An 18,973-nucleotide genomic window follows, 5' to 3' on the forward strand; every position below is an offset into this window, starting at 1 on the left:
AGAAGGATTTGAAATTGCCACACGAGGGATAAGAGTCCCATGGGGCTGGAGAGCTGGGGGTGGTGGGGTGGTGGGGTTGGGTGAGTGAGAAGCAGACATTTTGCTTCACCAAGCTCATCTCTCTGCCTGTCCCTCCCCAGTCACAGTGCCGCTCAGGGAGGGGTCCTTCCCAGGGCTGGGGTCTAATCTGGTGGGTGGGGCAGTTGCTGCTCCCCTTTCTCTCCCTCACTCCCGCTCCTTCTCCCCACCAGCAGCTTCACCCTTGCCCAAATCTACCTCCAGTGTGCCCAGACCTGGCCAGTAACAACAGCTAGGTGCAACACTCTCCGCTTGTGTTGACACATATTCAGTGCTTTACCTACTCATGGCTTTCATTATGTACACAGCTGCCTGGAAAACATTGAAGAATGGCACAACAGGAAAGAAAGCGAGCTCCAAAATTGTTGGATGCTGCACTGGGGGCCTGCTTATGGATGGCAGAAAGGTGCCTGGATTTCCTATATTCTCCAAGTGAACAGAACAACCACCAGCCACATACTGAGAAGGCAGTGGGAGTTAATAATTGTGGAGGGTAATTTCTTGGGGACAAGTCCAAAGTCAAATATGCAGCACTGCGAGTTTCAATAAGCTTGAGTGTGGCCAGGATAATTGAATTCATCCTCAAATGTCATACCCCACCCAGTGCTACACTCCCATCACTCATCTACCAACATTCCTTGTCAATCAGGACACAAAGCTGAGATTCATACTTTCTACTGCACCTTCAGCTTGTCAAGTCCGACAACAACAGCTCCCAGCTTGTACACACAGCCAGTTATTCAGCCATGACATCAGACAGATTGTACCAACTGACACTCTCATGCCTTCCTCGGGCAAGTTGAGGTTGTGTACAACTAGAGGAATCAAGGTGCACCAGCATGTTCTAAGCAGTTGCTTATGTGGAAGTCCTGAAGTTAACGAAACCTCCTTCACCACCAGGCACACTGCTGTGTAGACATTGCAAATCTAAACAACTATAGACAGCAACAAACGCTTGGCCAATCAAAGCAGCTGCAAGAAAAAAAAAGGAAGGACCAGCAACTATTCTGTAAGTAGTTGATGAATGGAACATTATCAGATGGAAAGGATTAACATAAATTAGTGTTGGTCACTTGGAATGGAGAAGGGATTGCAGATGATGTACTCCAGGGCTCCGCATTGGAGTCATCTCTGTTCTTGCTTAATATAGATTATTTGGATTTGAGCACAGTAAACACAATGTGAAAACCTGCTGAATACCCGAAAAGTTGGCACACATTACGGATGATGTTGAGATGTTAGTGGAAAGGGCAGCAGGCAGCAGCTGTAATTTAATATGGCCAAGTCAGAGGTGATATATTTGAGAAGAAAAGCACAGGAAAGGGAGCAGATCTTTAGCGAATAAATAATCAAGGACATGGAAGTGACATAAAGTCATATCATAGATTAAGAAGAATGTTGCTAAAGATAGGTAAATAAAAAGTTAGGATCAAAACGTGGCTTTTGATAAAGCATCGCACATTAGGCTACTTAAGAGCCCATGGTGTTGGGGTAGAACATGGATAGAGGACTGGCTAACTCACAGAAGATAGAGAATTGGGGAAAGAGGGTATGACCAGATTGGCGGCCCATCACTAGCAGAGTGCTCCAGGCAGTGCTGGGACCACAATGCTTTTTATAATATATATAAACAATTTGGACGATGGAAATAAATATATTATCACCAGGTTTGCAAATGACACAAAATAGGTGGAAAGCTAAGTGTGAGAATGACACTAAGAGTCTACAGAGGAAGAAAGACAGGTTAAGTAAATCGGAAAAATCTTGGCAGATGGAATATAATGTGGGAAAATGTGAGTTTACGCACTTTGTCAGGAAGAATAGGAGAATTAAATATCATTTAAATGGGAAAAGACTGCAGTAATCTGTAGCACAGAGTTTTGGAGGTCCACGTGCATGAATCACCAATAAAGAAAACTAGCATCCATCTTCAGCAGGTAATGGGGAAGGCAAATGGAATGCCAGCTTTTATTTCAAAGGGAATGGATATACAAATAAGGAGGCCTTAAAAAATACTATAAGAGGTACTAGTCACAGTTAATACTGTGAATTATTTTGGCTACTTATCTAAAGAAAGATACTGGCATTGGAGGCAGTCCAGTGAAAGTTCACTAGGTTGGTCTCAGGGAAGCAGGGATTTCCCTATGAGGAGAGGTTAAGTAGATTGGGCCTGTACTCAGTGGAATTTAGAAGAATGAGAGAAGACCTTCTTGAAACATCCAGGGTTCTTAGGGGCCTTGATAAGGTAGATATGAAGTGGTTGCTTCCTCTTGTGCGAGAGCCTAGGACCGAAGGGTATAATCTCAGAGTAAGAGGTTACCCACTTAAGACTGAGATAAGGAGGGGTTCTCTTTCAACAGACAGTAATGAATCTGAAGAATTCCTTAACACAGAGGACCATAGAGGCTGTGTCATGACATATATTCAGTGCTGAGATAGACAGATTTTTGATCAGTAAGGGAACCCAGTGTTATGGGGAAAAGGCAGAAAATGAAGAATATGGAGATCATCAGATCAACCACGATCTCATTGAATGGCACAGCAGACATGATGGGCTGAATGGCCTACTTCTGCCTCAATGTTTTATGGGCCAACATGAAATGCTGGGATTACTTGCACTGACACAGCAATAACTAATAAAGAGTTTAAAATTATGAATAGAATTTTTTTTATATTGAGTTGCTAGCGTGTCATTAATTTCCATGGAAGGTTAATAGAGAACAAATCACCATCTTTGGTTGAGGAAAGGATGGAAACAAAACCGTCAGAGAACATTACAACAAAAATTAAACAAGGAAAGTGGTAACATTTGGAAAATGTTGCCAGTCTGTATTGATGCCAAGGACAGAAAATCTCTCTCTGGATCAATAGCGAAGAATGCATTCCACCCAGGCCTGCCCGTCAGACAATCCAATGGAGGATTTTAAAGTAACATGAAATATAAACTAAGCTATGTCCAACTTACTTTGATCTTTCAGCTGGGAGCTTACAGGTCTGTTGTGACAGATACCGTATTGAAAAGTTTACAAGACGTAACAAAAGAAATTACAGCACTGCTGAAATTTAGTTGCACTTTAACTGGACAGCTTGCACTTCTCAAATCAAGTGGTTATATTTTCTCTGATTGATACTGGATTTTATGAAGTATATTTTTCTGTGTCATCTCCCCATCTGTGTCACATTTGCACATCTTATTGCTTTTTCTGTAACACATTGTCATGACACGGTGTTGGTAATGGACATATATCTGAGGAACAATGAACTTTTGTTCTCAACCTGCAATAATTTATCAGTGTAACAAATATTTTGACAACAACAAGAATCATTTCAGAGGTATATTAATGGAATAAACAATGGAAGCACCCATACTGGATTCCAAAGTTTAAAGATCAGAAGGGAATATGAAGCTCCCAATGATACTTAATGAAGATGAATTGATACATGGAATTAAAGATACTGTTTAGGATACAGTAATATCTGAAAGAATGGAAAAAAAAACAACAAATCTATTACAAAGTCACATAATAATAGATATCTATGGTAGTTGAGATATTCTTAATTTAGAATTATACTGTAATATTTCAGTGATGCATACATGCTACAATCAATCAATTTTCACCATTTTGCTACTATTAACATTGCCTCTGTCAAAGTATAATTTAAGACAAACATTGTTTATATAATTGTTGGATAATTGACTGTTAATGACGCTTTCCTTCAGTACACTAGACAGAGCAGCATTTCAACTGTTTTATTGTTTTGCTGTGAATTAATTTACTCAGCAAAGTGAAATGTTCAGCATCAACATCCTGTTGGTTTCTTTTAAGTCCCGTGTGTTAGGAACTTTACAAGAAAGAATAAATCAATGTTTGTCAGCATACTTTGATAGAAAACTTTGTCATATGAAACATGAGTAAAATGCAATTTCTAGTAGTTATCTTGAAATATTTATATGTAGATATATTTCACAACAAGATGAAGCACAGCAGCTTTCAAACTAAGCAACCAATCTCTGAAATAGTTAATTGCTATTGTATCAGTGCAGCAAACAAAAACGCAAAGTCCTAAAGACGTTATGGATCAAGAAAAGGATTTTCTTTAGTGGTAGTGTTCTCTACTGAAAGTAGTGACTGGAGGTGAGCAAAGCACCGTCTAATTTCATACACTACCTCATTCCCTCAAATAAAGCTTTTCCAATACATTAACCCCAGGATGGAAGATAACATGCTGGAGGAACATTTTGGAATACTAATCTACTACCGAAGAGAGATGAGTCTGTGTCATTGATTCCCGTGCAATGAGAAAAAATCAAGTTGAGGACAAGCACGTTCCAGCAGAAAGTGAAGATTCAACCTAAGAATATGTTTACATGTGAACAGCACTGTGGTTACAAAATGTTTCACTTTGCAATGAACCTACACTTAGTGGAAATGTAGGCTGCATCAACAGTCATAACTCAAGCTCACAGGTGAACGACGTACACGGAGACTGTGGTAAGTGGATCTCACTTCTTAATGCTCTGGAGTCAGTTTGGATCTTAATGTGCAAAGTACACCACTAGTTAGCATTCCATTAGAGTTATATCATTGTGTTCATTGCACAGTAATGCCCTTATTCAGTCTAACTGGTCGATAGAATGTTTACACTACACAAGAGCGTCCTGGCACTCTTCATCTAACCCCATCAGAATCTTCTATTTCTTTTGCTTCTCGTATGCTTATCTAATTTACCCTGAAATGCACCTTCCATTCATCTCAACTGCTCCTTGAGGTCAAAATTCCACAATCATACCACATTTTGAGTAAAGAAATTTCTCATTAATTCCCTATTGGTTTACCAGCAATTAGCTTTCCAAGCATTTAAACTTCGGAATTACCACAAGTGTAAAGATTTCTCTATGTCTATACTATCAAACCTTAACATAATCTAAAATACCTCTAACAGGTCATTCCTCAGTGTCCTACGTTCCAGAGAAAAGAACCTCAGCTAGTCAGTCTTTCTTGATAAGTGCATCATCTCAATTTTGGTATTTTCCTTTTGCAAAATTTTCAGTGACACTATATTATTTAAATAATACGGAAGCTACAGCTGTGCACAATGAGGTGCGAGCTAACCAATTTTCTATTCAAGTTGAACATCACTGCTCAAGTTTTCAAGATTCTGTCTCTCTACAAATGAATGACAGTGCTGGATTTATTTTAATGGTCTAATTAACCTGCTTTGTTACATTCAGTAATTTGCCTATCTATACTCTTGATTCCTTTTTCCTCTTCCACATTTAGTTTCTTATTATCCAAGTAATTAATGGCCTTAATGTTCTTCCAATAAATTGTATCAAGTTGTACATATCTATAACCAAAATTCACTTGACTGATAATATGACTGACAGCAACTTTATTAATTTGTAGGCCTACTGCTGGAAATCACTAATTTTTGTATATCATTTCTGCTTTGCTTTGGATCTTGAAGTAAGTCTGAACTGAATTTGTAAACTTTGTGATGAGAAGTGTGATTCATATATATTAATATCTTTTGTGAACGTTAGATTTTATACTAGTGACATATGGGTGTTGGTTAATTTGCATTGGGGTTTTAAAAAATAATTAGGTCAGTCTTTCTGGGACTGTGATTTTATATTAATATATGTCAGAAGACAGGATGGCAAGACCATCTAGAATTTTCATGGAAGCTTGTTTATATTGTGGGGTTTTATGAGAGACGACAGAAAACATTGAAAGGCGTGAGCTTGCTTTTGGGTTTAAAATAACTAAGGATTGATTTCAGCTTAGAAAAGTATAGGGATTGGAAAGCCTTTGGATAGTTCAGAGGAGACCTGACTGTAGGCAGATGTAAATATAGTCACTCTTAGAAAAAGAAGAGCATGTAGAGAATAAATTACTTCATGAGAAGAGGTTAGCTTGTGAAAATTCTGGACTGGGAGCTTTTGATTAAAACTCTGCAGATTATTAAAACACTGGGAAAGTCTAAGATCTCAGTTGTGTGAGTGGACCGAGGAAAAGACACATCACCTCACAGGACCAGAACAGAACATAAGGCAGGGCTAAAACTAGGGGGCATGCATTTAAGGTGAGAGGGAGAAAACTCAAAGAAGATGTGAGGGGCAAGTTTTTTTTTTAAAACACAGAGAGTGGTAGGAGTATGGAACATGCTGCAAGGCGTGGTGGTGGAGACAGATACAATAGGGATGTTTAAGGGATTTTTAGAGAAACACATGAATATGCAAGGAATGGAGGGATATGGACCAAGGGCAGGCAGAAGGGATTCATTTAATTTGGTGTCATGTTTGGCACAACATTCTGGGCCAAAAGGCCTGTTCCTGTGCTGTACAGTTCTATGTTCTAACTTTGAAGCAAACCTGCAGATCTGATAGAGAAGGAACTTTTCTGGGTTTTGATTAATGGTGTTTGGAATTGATGGGATTTTCCCATGAGTTTAGAAATCTTTCAATATGCATTACATTTAGATAATGTGGTCCATTTCACTTAGAGATAACAAGGTGTACAGCTGGATGAACACAGCAGGCCAAGCAGCATCAGAGGAAAGAGCATCAGAGCAGCAATGTTTTCCTCTGATGCTGCTTGGCCTGTCATGTTCATCCAGCTCTATACCTTGTTAACTCAGATTCTCCAGCATCTGCAGTTCCTACCATCTCTGAAACCATTTCACTTATTTATTTCTTATATAGCTAACCTCTGTTTATTGTTTATGTTTTGTGTTTATATGTCAGTGAAAGATCACCATATTATATTTAAAATAATAGAAAATATAAATTTAAAATAAAATATAAAGCCAGATTTCATTTGGGATCTGAATGATCAAGTTTTAGCATGACCTGGGATCATAACAACTTTGCATTAAATGAAACCATGATTGTGCTTTGATTAATCAATTGCAATTGGTATTGGGTTCTGCCATGGAGGATATCCCTGTTTGTCATGGGTACCCAGCTATGTTTTGACTGGATATTTCTTTGCCTTTAGACTTGCCAAGTTTGTTTCATTTTTCATTGATTAAAAATATAAAATCATCCTTTGTGTTTTTCCTAATGACCCTTGAAGTGGACACCAGATAGTTCATGCCTTTACATGGGTTGGCTGATGAGATGAAGTTCAATTGATGGAAAGGATACATTTGAGAGACACCATCAAGGATGTTAAGGGATTGTGCAGCATGCAGATTTTACCACGTCCCTGAGAGATAAGATGCATATTTTTGTTCAAACTTTTTCTTTTGAGAAACTATGGCTGGAAGATTCGAAGCTTGGAACAGAGCCAGAAATTTGGTTTAAAGGAACATTGCTTCTAGAATTTGCTGCTGCAGCCAAGTGGTCCACAGTCACCTTAAGACTAAAAAAAGAGGAAAGGGACATTGGTAGAGTGAATGATCTCTTTTGGAGACTTAGTGTGATTGTGCCAAGGGCCATTTTTACCATTTTACCACTGAGCAGGCAAGTTTGGGCTTAATACCTGTGCTACAATAAAGCTGCATTTCTTCCTTTCAATAAAGTTATCTTCCTTTCTTTTCTCTTACTTTGTATATATTATCACTAATATAATTATTTATAATTTTTATAACTTTAATCATTATGTTGCTGTTGTTATCATTATATTCATAAAAATGTGTTGATTTGATATATTCCTGGGTATTGTCACTTATTCCTCTCACATCCAGTGTACAGCTCTAAACCTAACTGAGAGTCTGCAGGGACTCATACTACAATGTCATCTTGTACTATGGTGTACCAATCCTCAATATTTCCCCAATTTGATATCATCTGGAAATTTTCAAACTAAACTTCTAATTCCCGAGTTCAATTGATAAACTTGAGGCTGTTTTTGTTAGAGAGAAGGTTAAGAGGTGACTTAATAGAAACATACAAGATGATCAGAGGATTAGATAGGATGGACAGTGAGAGCCTTTTTCCTCGGATGGTGATGGCTAGCACGAGGGGACATAGCTTTAAATTGAGGGTTGATGGACATAGGACAGATATCAGAAGTAGGTTCTTTACTCAGAGAGTAGTAAGGGCGTGGAATGCCCTGCCTGCAAAAATAGTAGACTCGCCAACTTTAAGGGCATTTAAATGGTCATTGGATAAACATATGGATGATAATGGAATAGTTTAGATTAGATGGGCTTCAGATTGGTTTCACAGGTCGGTGCAACATTGAGGGCCAAAGGGCCTGTACTGCGCTGTAATCTTCTATGTTCTATGTTCTATGTAAATTGTGAACAACAGTCGTCCAAACCCTGATCTTTCTGGAATACCACTGCCTTCCTTCTGCTAATTTGCACAGCTACACTTATCCCTCACACTTTGTTTTCAGTTTTGTAGCTGCAGCTTAGTGTGGATTCTACTTGCTGCTTAACTGCACATGCTGCGATGTTAGTCATGATTTTATTTCGCAGAACCTTATCAAGGACCTTTAGGAAATCTAAATACAATACCTTTACTATGTTACTCATGACTACGCATTGTATTACTTCTTCAAATAATTAAATAGGAACTTCAAAACAGAATCATTTTTGTCCTTTGAGTCTGCTCTGCCATTCAATGAAATCATGTTTGATATGATTGGTGTTCTCAGCTACACTTTCCTGTTTATATATCATAATCCTGGACTCCCTGGTCAGGCCAGTCAAGCATTATCATTTCTTTTTTAAATTTGAATTATTATATTTTTAGTTTCTTGGTGTTTTTTCTAATATAGGCAGGGGCTTTTTTCACTTGAGCGTAGGAGGTTGAGAGGTGACCTGATAGAATTGATGGCAGTTATCTTTTGCCTAAGATAGGGAATTTCAAGACTAAGGCACACATTTTTAAGGTCAGAGGAGAGAAATTTAAAAAAGACGTAAGAGGCAACTCTTTTTTTATACAGAGGGTGGTTCGTGTATGGAATGAACTTCCTGAGGAAATGGTAGATGCAGGTACAATTACAACATTTAAAAGGCATTTGGATGGGTATATGATTGGAAAGGTTTGGAGGGATATGGGCCAGCAGCAGGCAGGTGGGACTAGTTTAGTTTCGGATTGTGTTCAACATGGACTGGTTGGACTGAAGGGTCTGTTTCTGTGCTGTATGACTCTGACTCTATGTTGTTGGGTATACATTCAATGATCTTTCCTCACTAAACTCACTATCAAGTTTCTTGTGACAAACCCTATCTGTCAAATGGCCAACGAGAATAGTCCTTGTTAAGCAGGTTAAGGACGAAGCCAGGACCTGTGCTGTCACCCTCCACTGGGTGCTCAGTAAAACCCCTTGTGGACTTGAGGAATGTCCTTTCTACAAACTAAGTGATTGGCTAATCACCTACAACTCAGCAAATGCTTGGCTATGGGAATTGTCATTCACTAAATGAAATAAAATCTTTCCTCCAACCGACGTTAAGCTAACTGGCATATTGTTGCCTGACATTATATCGCCCTCCTTCCTAAAATTAAGAATAGCATTGACTCTCCGTTAGTCTTCTGGCAGTATTCCCTGTTTTACATAGGTTAAATGTGCATGACATAGTGGTGCTTTTATCTTTCAGCCTGCGCACACACACACACTTTCTTAAACTATCCAGAGACGTTACTTGAACCCAGGACTCCTGGATTTAGAGATAGGGGCACTTCCGCTGCACCTTGAAAGCCCCAGTCTTTTAAATATATATGGAAATGAAATTGGATTACATCTGTGCTAATCTTGTGATATAAATGTAATCTGGTAGTATTGTTAATTGGCTCCTCTACTTGTTCTTGGAGAGAGTTTGAAACAGCACTAATGAACAGGAACTTGATTGCTTGTCCACCTCAACAATTCAGCTGCGTGAGCAGCAGAAATTAAACTCAGATAGGAAGAAACAAAATGTATAGAAAAGGGCTCTAACTTCGTAAATTTTCAGGCATGAAGCAAAACAATAAAAGATGCAGTTTTTTTTAAAAATTATTCACTCATAGGACATGGGTGTCACTGACTGGGTCAGCATTTATTGCCCATCCCTAGTTAACCTTGAGAAGCAGGCAATGAGTTTGCTTTCATTCAGCTCTACTATCATCGTGTTTGTTTGGTAACCAATGTTTGTATGATTTATAAATATTTTTTGATACGCTCTATATTTAATCAAAATTTATGGACAAATTAGTGACGCATACTCATATGAGACAAGTTCCAAATACGTGTGAATCTCACGAGCAACACTGATTATAAAATGCTGCAATTTCAGAAAAGAAAACACTTTTTTCATCCAGAGAAGAGCTTTAGGACTTTATTCCACCACTCGCTCATTAAATTTGGGATTGCGGTATATACCACATTAAAGTAGTTTCTCACTCTCATAAAAACAAATTTGAATGAGGATTGATCAACAGGGTTTAAGCTCAGCAACAGAATACAAGCGGTTCAGTTAATTAAACCACAAACCTTGAGCAGTTAGATTGTCAATCAGCATGCAAAGATTTCCCAACTCTTAGCAAATATGGAGAAAAGAAGGGTATTTAGCAAGAATTTAAAAGGCAACAATTATCAGCTTCTGAAAAACTTAAACCCTGAATCTTTGTAATTAAATACATTTTCTGCATCAGACTGTGCAATGACTAGATGGCCTTAGTAATGATGAAATAGGTTTCCAATCCATAGAGTTAGAATTTAGCTCACATTTGCTCTCATTGTTTCGTGACTTCAAGGATATGAAAAAAACTGATACCGCCAATTGGAACCTATGATGTGGAGTTTCTATTAGTCAATTGTAGGGCAGCACTGAAAGCAGTAAAAGTACAGGGGAATAATGTGGGAGTCCTATTCTCATAGCAAGAGGATGTGTTCCAGAAGTAAATATGTGGAGGAACGTCATTTACTCTAATTTTTATTTGAAAACAAATCTACTGGTTTTAGTTCTTTACCTAGCTGAGAATATGAGAAACTACTTTATGCCTTTAAGATACCATATTGAAAAGTAGTCCTCCTACCCAGTAAAGAAAAAATCATGGATTGAATCTGATTCCAAAGATGGCGAAGTATGATCATCAAACCCAAAACTGAAATGAAGAACGCTAGACCCTGTGAGAAAATAAGATACACTGGGTCTGCACTTTTGTTCACAAATGATCCTTCAAGTACTTCAGTTAATGCAGAGTGGTGAGAAGGCAATGACATTAAACAGTGCAAAGTGAAGCATTCAGCACAAGTACATGAAGATAGCACATAGTAGCAGACTGCAAATGTTTGTTCAGAGGTGGAATAGTCTTTCTCTTTACCGATCTGTTTAAATTAATATCTTTCAGAATGGTATTAGAGGAAGAGTAACAGTAAGTTTCCCTAAGCCCCTGCTGCCCAGCATTCCCACAGGCAGTGATTCATGAACCTCAATAGGTTTGTTCATTGCCTAGTGTACTATTTTTCTTTTCGTGAGCCGAGACAGCAAAGTCTAGGTTTTCTGGCTAACTTTATATGTCAACTCATTTACTCCTGCTTGATAATCAGAAAACCCAAGACTGAATCATGATCAGATTGTGCCTAAATTGACCTCATCCACACATCAGAACTATCTATGTACACCTTTCAAATGGAACCGTAGATAATTATTTAAAGAGAAAGAACAGGTTACTTTTACTACTCTCACTATTACTGCTGTGGGTTGAAATCAGCTGGTTTAACAAGCTAGGGAATAAATTTATGGTCTCCTTGATGTGTTTGCCTCAGTTTCTCCTGCAATGACAATTTATTATGACCTATCAGGAAACAGCTTTCTAACTGCCTCATTAATACATTTTTAATTAGTAACAAGCAAAAAAAAAAAAAAAATGCAGGCTAATGCCTCTGTGCACAAAACTAATTTAGCTGTATGGCTGAGCAAGGCAATGCAGTGCAGGAATGTTGTTGTTAAACTGGTCTACCATAAGCACAGAATTCTTTTGCAAATATTGAAATCTCCACTGACCTGTGACAAACCTGGAGCTGAACTACCTTCATTACCATCCACTTCCAATTCAGCTGAACTCTGGTCTGCTGCTGCTTTTTTTACATCTTTTTCAACGGAAATTGCTGAACCAATCTGATTGTTCCTATCGTCCGAACTGTTGTTTAATAGGTTCAAACTGGGGCTGATCTTGTCCAATGTATGAGCTTTGTGCCAATCTGGGTAAAATGCAGGATCTGCAGATGTTGCTGTTGACAGCAACTGAGTTTCAGACTCCAGGAGCTCATGGGCCTCATTAAGATTAGCTATAGGCTTGATTAGGATAAACAGAGCAAAACAGAGAATATTCAGTATCCTTAGAGCCATGTGAGTTGTAAATAATAATTAATATTTAATTTATATTGTGTTATTTTCAGGGGAGCATAGTGACAAATACTTTTTCCTTGTTGAGTTCTGTTCTACTGAAAAGACCCTTTTGGAAATTACTTCAATCTTATGTTTATGCACCAATCATGAGTTGACTTTTATTCTGTCAGTTGATGTATCAGCTAAATTTGCAAATTCTCAGTGAATGCTTGTGATCGACAAAATAAAGTCCATGATCAGAGGTGAAGGTCAAGGTCACAATTGTACCACTGTGTCACTGCCGATATAGAACTCATGCAAAGCTCCAGGAATTTGTATTGTAATCCCATTATTAGTTCTCATGAATGATCACAACATACTTGTGTATCATCAAGAGAACAAATTTAAACAAAATAGATTTTTTTTGTTTGGTTCATTTTGTGGGATGTGGGCATTGCTGACTGGGCCAGTTTTTATTGCCCATCCCTAGTTGCCCTTGAGAAGGTGGTGGTGAGCTGCTTTCTTGAACTGCTGCAGCCCATCTGCTGTGGGTTGACCCACAATGACCTTAGGGAGGGAATTCTAGGTTTTTGACCCAGTGACAGTGAAGGAACAGCAATATATTTCCAAGTCAGGATGGTGAGTGACTTGGAGGGGAACTTGTAGGTGGTGGTGTTCTCATATGTCTGCAGCCCATATTCTTCTAGATGGAAGTGGTCATGGGTTTGGAAGGTGCTGTCTGAGGACCTTTGGTGAATTTCTGCAGTACAGCTTGTAGTTAGTACACACTGCTGATGTATGATGCAATTGGTTATTTATCATGAGATGCTTAGAATTTATGGCTGCTGTCTCATAGAATAGAATCCCTACTGTATAGGAGCAGGCCTTTTGGCCCATTGAGTCCATACTAAACCTCTGAAGGGCATTCCAACCTAGCCCATCCTCCCTACCCTATCACCCTGCACTTCCCATGTCTAACCCCCCTAGCCTGCTCATTCCTGGACACTATGGACAATCTACTTATCCTGCAAATCTTTGGACACAGACAGTTGCCTGAGGCTGGAATTGAACCCAGATCCCTAGCGCAGTGAGGCAGCTGTGCTAACCACTGAGCCACCGTGCTGCGCCCAATTACTACCTTTACCTTTAGAAATGATAGATTGTTTCCACGTTGTTCTCTCCTTAATACTAACGATAATTTCATAGATATTGGCTCACTTTCAGTTTCAGAAACAGATATATTACACACTTTGGATTTTGGGGAGTTTTTCCCTGGCAGTTTTCCTTAAAGCACTTCATGTGACATATTTTGCAACAATTTGATGTAAGATTTAGTAGTAATTTGAAATTTGGGTTCACTGTTAATTGCTATAAATTGAATCAAAGTATCACCAGTGATTTTCCTAGGAGGAGAAGTATGCTAATAGACACTGTCATTCACTAGCCAAATGGGTTTCAGGGCATCATTTCTCAAAAAGTGTCATTTCAAACAGTTCAGTTAGGATTTCCTTTTCATTCATGTAATGTGGATGTCATTGGCTGGACCAGCATTTATTGCCCATCCCTAGTTGCCTTGGGAGGCAGTACAAACAACAAAGAAGAACAATACAGCACAGGAGCAGGCCCTTTGGTCCTCCAAGCCTGCACCAACACATTTTGTTTTGTTTGTCCTTCCATATTAAAACTGTCTTCACTTGGAGGGTCCATATTCCTTTATTCCCTTCCTATTCACGTATTCTTCCAGGTGATTCTTGAATCCTGCTACTGTGTCTGCTTCTACCACCTCCTCTGGACTCACCATCCTTTGTGAAAAACTTGCCTCGCACACCTCTGCACCTTGAACCTGTGGCCCCTAGTAATTGACCCCTCCCCTGGGAAAAAGCCTTATACTTTCCACTCTATCCATACCATTCACAATTTTATAAGCTTCTATCATCAAGCCTCATCCTTCTGAGTTCAAGTGAAAACAAACCCAGTCTGACCAACCTTTCTTCATGGTTAAAATCCCCCATACCAAGCAGCTTTCTGGTAAGCATCCACATCCTTCTGGTAGTGTGGTGACCAGAACTGTAGTGAGCTTCCTTCTTGAACCACCACAGTTCATGTACTGTAGGTTGGCTCACAAGACTGTTATGGAGGGAATTCTAGGGTTTTGACCCAGCAATACTGAAAGAACGGTGATATATTTCCAAGTCAGGATAGTGAGTGGCCTAGAGGGGAACTTGCAGGGGATGGTGTTCCCATGTATCTGTTGCCCTTGTCCTTCTAGGTGGAAATGGTGTGGGATTGGAAAGTGCTGTCTAAGGAGCCTTGCAGTGCATCTTGTAGATGGTACACATTCTGCTACTGAGCGTCGGTAGTGACAGGATTGGATGTTTGTGGATGTGGTGCCAGTGCTGTGGGTTGCTATGTCCTGGATGGTGTTTTGAAAGTTGTTGGTGCTGCAGTTATCTAGACAAGTACAGTGTCCTTATGTGCTTTGTCAATGGTGGACATGCGTTGGGGAGTCAGGAGATGAGTTACAGTCACAGTATTCCTAGCATCCAACCTGCTCTGATAGCCATAATATTTATATGGAGAGTCTGGTTCAGTTTCTGGTCAATGGTAACTCCCAGGATATTGATGGTGGGGGATCTGAAGCAGTCCATGTCCAAATGCAGATCTAGGCTGATAAATAGCAAGACTCACTTGCACTACACAAGTGGTAATAAAGAACCATTATCCGTTGTCTTCAGTGATATTATTACCATTGAAATCCCTCCTCTAATGACTTGATGGATGGGCTGGATTGCAATATTTCCAAATTTGGTGATGATGCAAAACAGTTGAGAGAGCATGTCGTGATGAAGACGTAAGGAATCTGTAAAGGGATATCGACAGGTTGAGTGGGTGGGCAAAAACAAGGCAAATGGAGTTTGTTGCAGGAAATTGTGAAATCATATTCTTTGGTTGGAAGAATCAAAGGCAGACAGTTATTTAAATGGAGAGAGATTCCAAAAAAAGTGCAACACAGAGGGATCTGGGTGTTCTTGTGCATAAAGCACAATAAGTTAGCATGCAGGTGCAGCAAGTTATTGAGAAGGCAAATGGAATTTTGGCATTTATTGCTAGGGGTTTGGAGTTTAAAATTACAGAAATCTTGTTACAACTGTACAGGTAGCTACTGAATACTGTGAAAAGCTTTGGTGTCCATTTTTAAGAAAAGATTCTATTGGTATTAGAGGTAGTTCAAAAAGGATTCAATTAGCCAATTCCTGGGATGAAGAGGTTGACTTATCAAGAACAGCAAAACAGGTTAGGCATGAATTCATTAGAGTTTAGAAGAATGAGGGGTGACCTTATTATAACAAACCCAAGATTTTAAGGGGCTTAACAGAGAAGATGTTAAGAAGATAAACAGTGATTGTGAGGGAGTCTTGAACTAGGGGACATAGTTACAGAATGATGGGACACTCATTTCAAATGGAGATATGAAGGAATTTCTTCTCCTAGCGGATAGCAAATATCTGGAATTCTCCAGAGTTGTGGGAGCTAGATAACATTTAAAGAGGGGTAAATAGATTTTTGAAATATTGGGGAGTTGAGGGCTATGACAAACTAATATGCCAGGCTGAGACAGATCAGCCATGATCATATTGTTTGGTGGAGCAGACGTGAGGGATAGTATGGCCCAGTCCCGTTACTGTTTCTTATGTTCACCCTTCATGGTTTAACCTGGTTAACGATCCTTAACAACGATGGTACAGTGGCTTGGTGGTTAGCACTGCTGCCTCACAGTGCCAGGGACCTGGATTTGATTCCAGATGTGGGGTGACTGCCTGTGTGGAGTTTGCACATTCTCCCTGTGTCTGCGTGGGTTTCCTCTGGATGCTCTGATGTCTTCCCACTGTCCACAGATGTTCAGGCTAGGTGGATTGGCCATGGGAAATGTGAGGTTACAGGGGTAGGATAGGGCGCTGGGTCTAGATGGGATGCTCTTCAGTGAGGCAGTGTGGACTCGATGGGCCAAACGGCTTGCTTCCACACTGTAGGGATTCAATGAATCCACTCAGCCATATCAAACGGTTAAAAATATAAAGGAAAGGATTGAAGTTGGACACTTGGCATTGATTAGGGCACTGGAAACTAAAACAGCACACATCCAGACCTGTTAACCATGCAAAACACTCCTTACTGACAACTGGGGCTTGAGCAAAATGAGGAGAACATCTCACAGACTCATCAAGCAGCAGCCTAATATAGCCATAATGATGAACTCTTACAAATATTATTCCTGGTACCGACATCACCATTACTGCATGTGTTCTGTTCCACTGGCAGGACAGAAACAGCAGAAGAGGAGGCACAGGGGTTATACAGTCAGGAGGGAGTTTCCTTAGAAATCCTCATTGATTCCAGATCCTACTGAACAAGGTAACTGAGTCCTCAAGGATGTAACTGTTAGATTGGGCTCTGGATGGTTGTAAGGGAACCAACAAGAAGGCAAAGCTTACTTCACCTCATCCAGTGTTTCTGTTGCAGATGCATCAGTTTGACAGGATTGGTGACAGTAACTCCCACATGGGACTAGGCCTCCCAAAGGACTATGTTCACATTGAAGATATTCCCCCTTGTGTTGTGTAACACTAGCACTGATGCTGAATGGGATAAATTTTCAACAACCTTTAGCAACTCAAGACTCAGCCTCTGTGAGCAAGGAGGCAATGCTGGAACTGGACAAAGCCTTTTCCTCACATCTCCACTAAACCTCCTGCCCCATAAATCTATGCCCCCTGGTCATTGATCTCTGCACAAAAGGGAAAATTCCCTTCCTATCTACCATATCTATGCTCCTCATAATATTATGCTTCTCAATCTCCTCTGCTCTAAGGAAAACAACACCAGTCCAATTGTTCTCCAAAACTGAACATAATTCTCCAGTCCAGGCAACATCCTGATAAATCTCCTCCGCCGCCTCTCCAGTGCTATTACATCCTTCCTATAATGTGGTTCCAGAACTGCACACAGTACTCTAACTGTGGTCTAATCAATGTTTTATACAGTTCCAGCACAACCTCCCTGCTCCTAAACCCTATGCTTTGACCAAAAAAGGCAAGTAAACCATATGCCTTTTTAACCATTTTATCCACCTATCCTGATACTTTAAGGGACCAGTGTGCAAACAACACCAAGGTCCATTTGTTCCTCAGTGCTTCCCAGGGTCTTACCATTCATCATGTATTCCCTTGCCTTGTTTGTCCTGCATCCTCTCACATTCCCTTATCTGGATTGAATTCCATTTGCCACTGACCAGCTTGCCTGTATCGTCCCGTAATCTAAGGCTTTCCTTCTCGTTATTTGCTACTCCGCCAATTTTCACATCATCCATGAATTTACTGATCAGGTGGTACCAAAGCATCTGTTACATTACCCAATCTATTCTACGCATATGTCAGAAACAGGTTACAGATACATTGCTTGCCACTTTGTTATATTTTCCATTGACAATCTGAGAGAGCCCACCGAATTTTAACACTGTGTGCATGAGTGAATTTAAAAGGAACTAGGTCCTAGCTGACGTGAACAGGGCACTGCAATTTCAGCATGGCAGAATTCTCTGACATTCCAAGGTGTCCAATGGAAGATCACAGATCTGAACCATTAACTTTCAGGTGAACATTTAATCAGGGCTCATTTCCAGTTTCCAGCTTTTAACACGCACGCATTAATTTCCAAAGCTCCAGTCAATTAAGGATCAGAGAGCAGGCTTGCCCATCCAATCAGGAACAGCTAGTGAGCTGCTAATTCTGGAAGGCCTATGAGAAATCCTCTAGCATTCAGAGATTGGAAACCCTCAACAGATTAAGGATGGAGTTATCGAGGTGAGGATGCAAACAGCAATGAATAGAACTGAGAAGTTAATTTTGTTATAGTTGCCTGGCCACAATCCTGGAGCAGCAATTCCTCTAGGGGGCAGCCAATGGCTACAACAGTGGTCCTGCGGTTTATGTGATTTACAGTTGATCCATCATTCCACTGTGTCCCACGCTTTTCCAGCCTGAACCCATTGCATTATCCTTGACGTGTGTTGCCACATTGCTGACTGGAATTTACGTGGAAATGGGGCTTCAATAGCCTCTTAATTCATTGTAATTAGCTTCCACTGTCTCTCCGCCACTTGCTGGCTGCCAGTTTACCCAACCCTAACCTGACATCTTTCAAAGTGGCTCAGAGTCAGGATCATGACAGTACTCAGCAGAATCTCTGGGCCTGTTAAATTGTATGGCCCTGCCTTGCTTTTGACCTGGCCCCTGACCTGGTTTAAAAATCTAGCCCTCTGTTTTTCTCTTTCCACAGATCATGGCAGATGTACTGAGTAATTCCAGCATTTTTTTTGTTTTCCTTCAATGGTTGTGTGTGATTTCTTCGACACGTCTATCACCTAAATCAGCAGGAAAAAAAAACTTTCTCACTTTTGACACCTTCTGAATTGTAACCAGCAGCAGCAAAACATAAAAGTGAATGTTCAATTTCCTAGAAGCTGATACAATTACATTTTAAGGTGTCCAATTGGTCTTGATCCCCTTGGTCCAGCAAGACCTAAAGTATGAATGGGGAAATAGGAACTGGAGTTAGCCATTCATCT

At 39.9% G+C, this 18,973-nt stretch overlaps 1 protein-coding gene across 1 annotated transcript in view; it reads right to left on the minus strand.

Moving 5' to 3' along the window:
* Positions 1-18,973, minus strand: part of LOC109936882 (tripartite motif-containing protein 55-like) — a 97,681-nt gene that overhangs the window by 2,749 nt on the left and 75,959 nt on the right. Inside the window, exons 7-8 of the mRNA XM_020535491.2 lie at positions 12,025-12,315; positions 11,054-11,144 (exon numbers count right to left, since the gene is read on the minus strand). Coding sequence (XP_020391080.1) covers positions 11,054-11,144; positions 12,025-12,315 — 382 coding nt within the window. The remainder of the gene's footprint in view (positions 1-11,053; positions 11,145-12,024; positions 12,316-18,973) is intronic.

The sequence above is a fragment of the Rhincodon typus genome, chromosome 4, assembly GCF_021869965.1.
Source record: "Rhincodon typus isolate 14 chromosome 4, sRhiTyp1.1, whole genome shotgun sequence".
NCBI lineage: Eukaryota > Metazoa > Chordata > Chondrichthyes > Orectolobiformes > Rhincodontidae > Rhincodon > Rhincodon typus.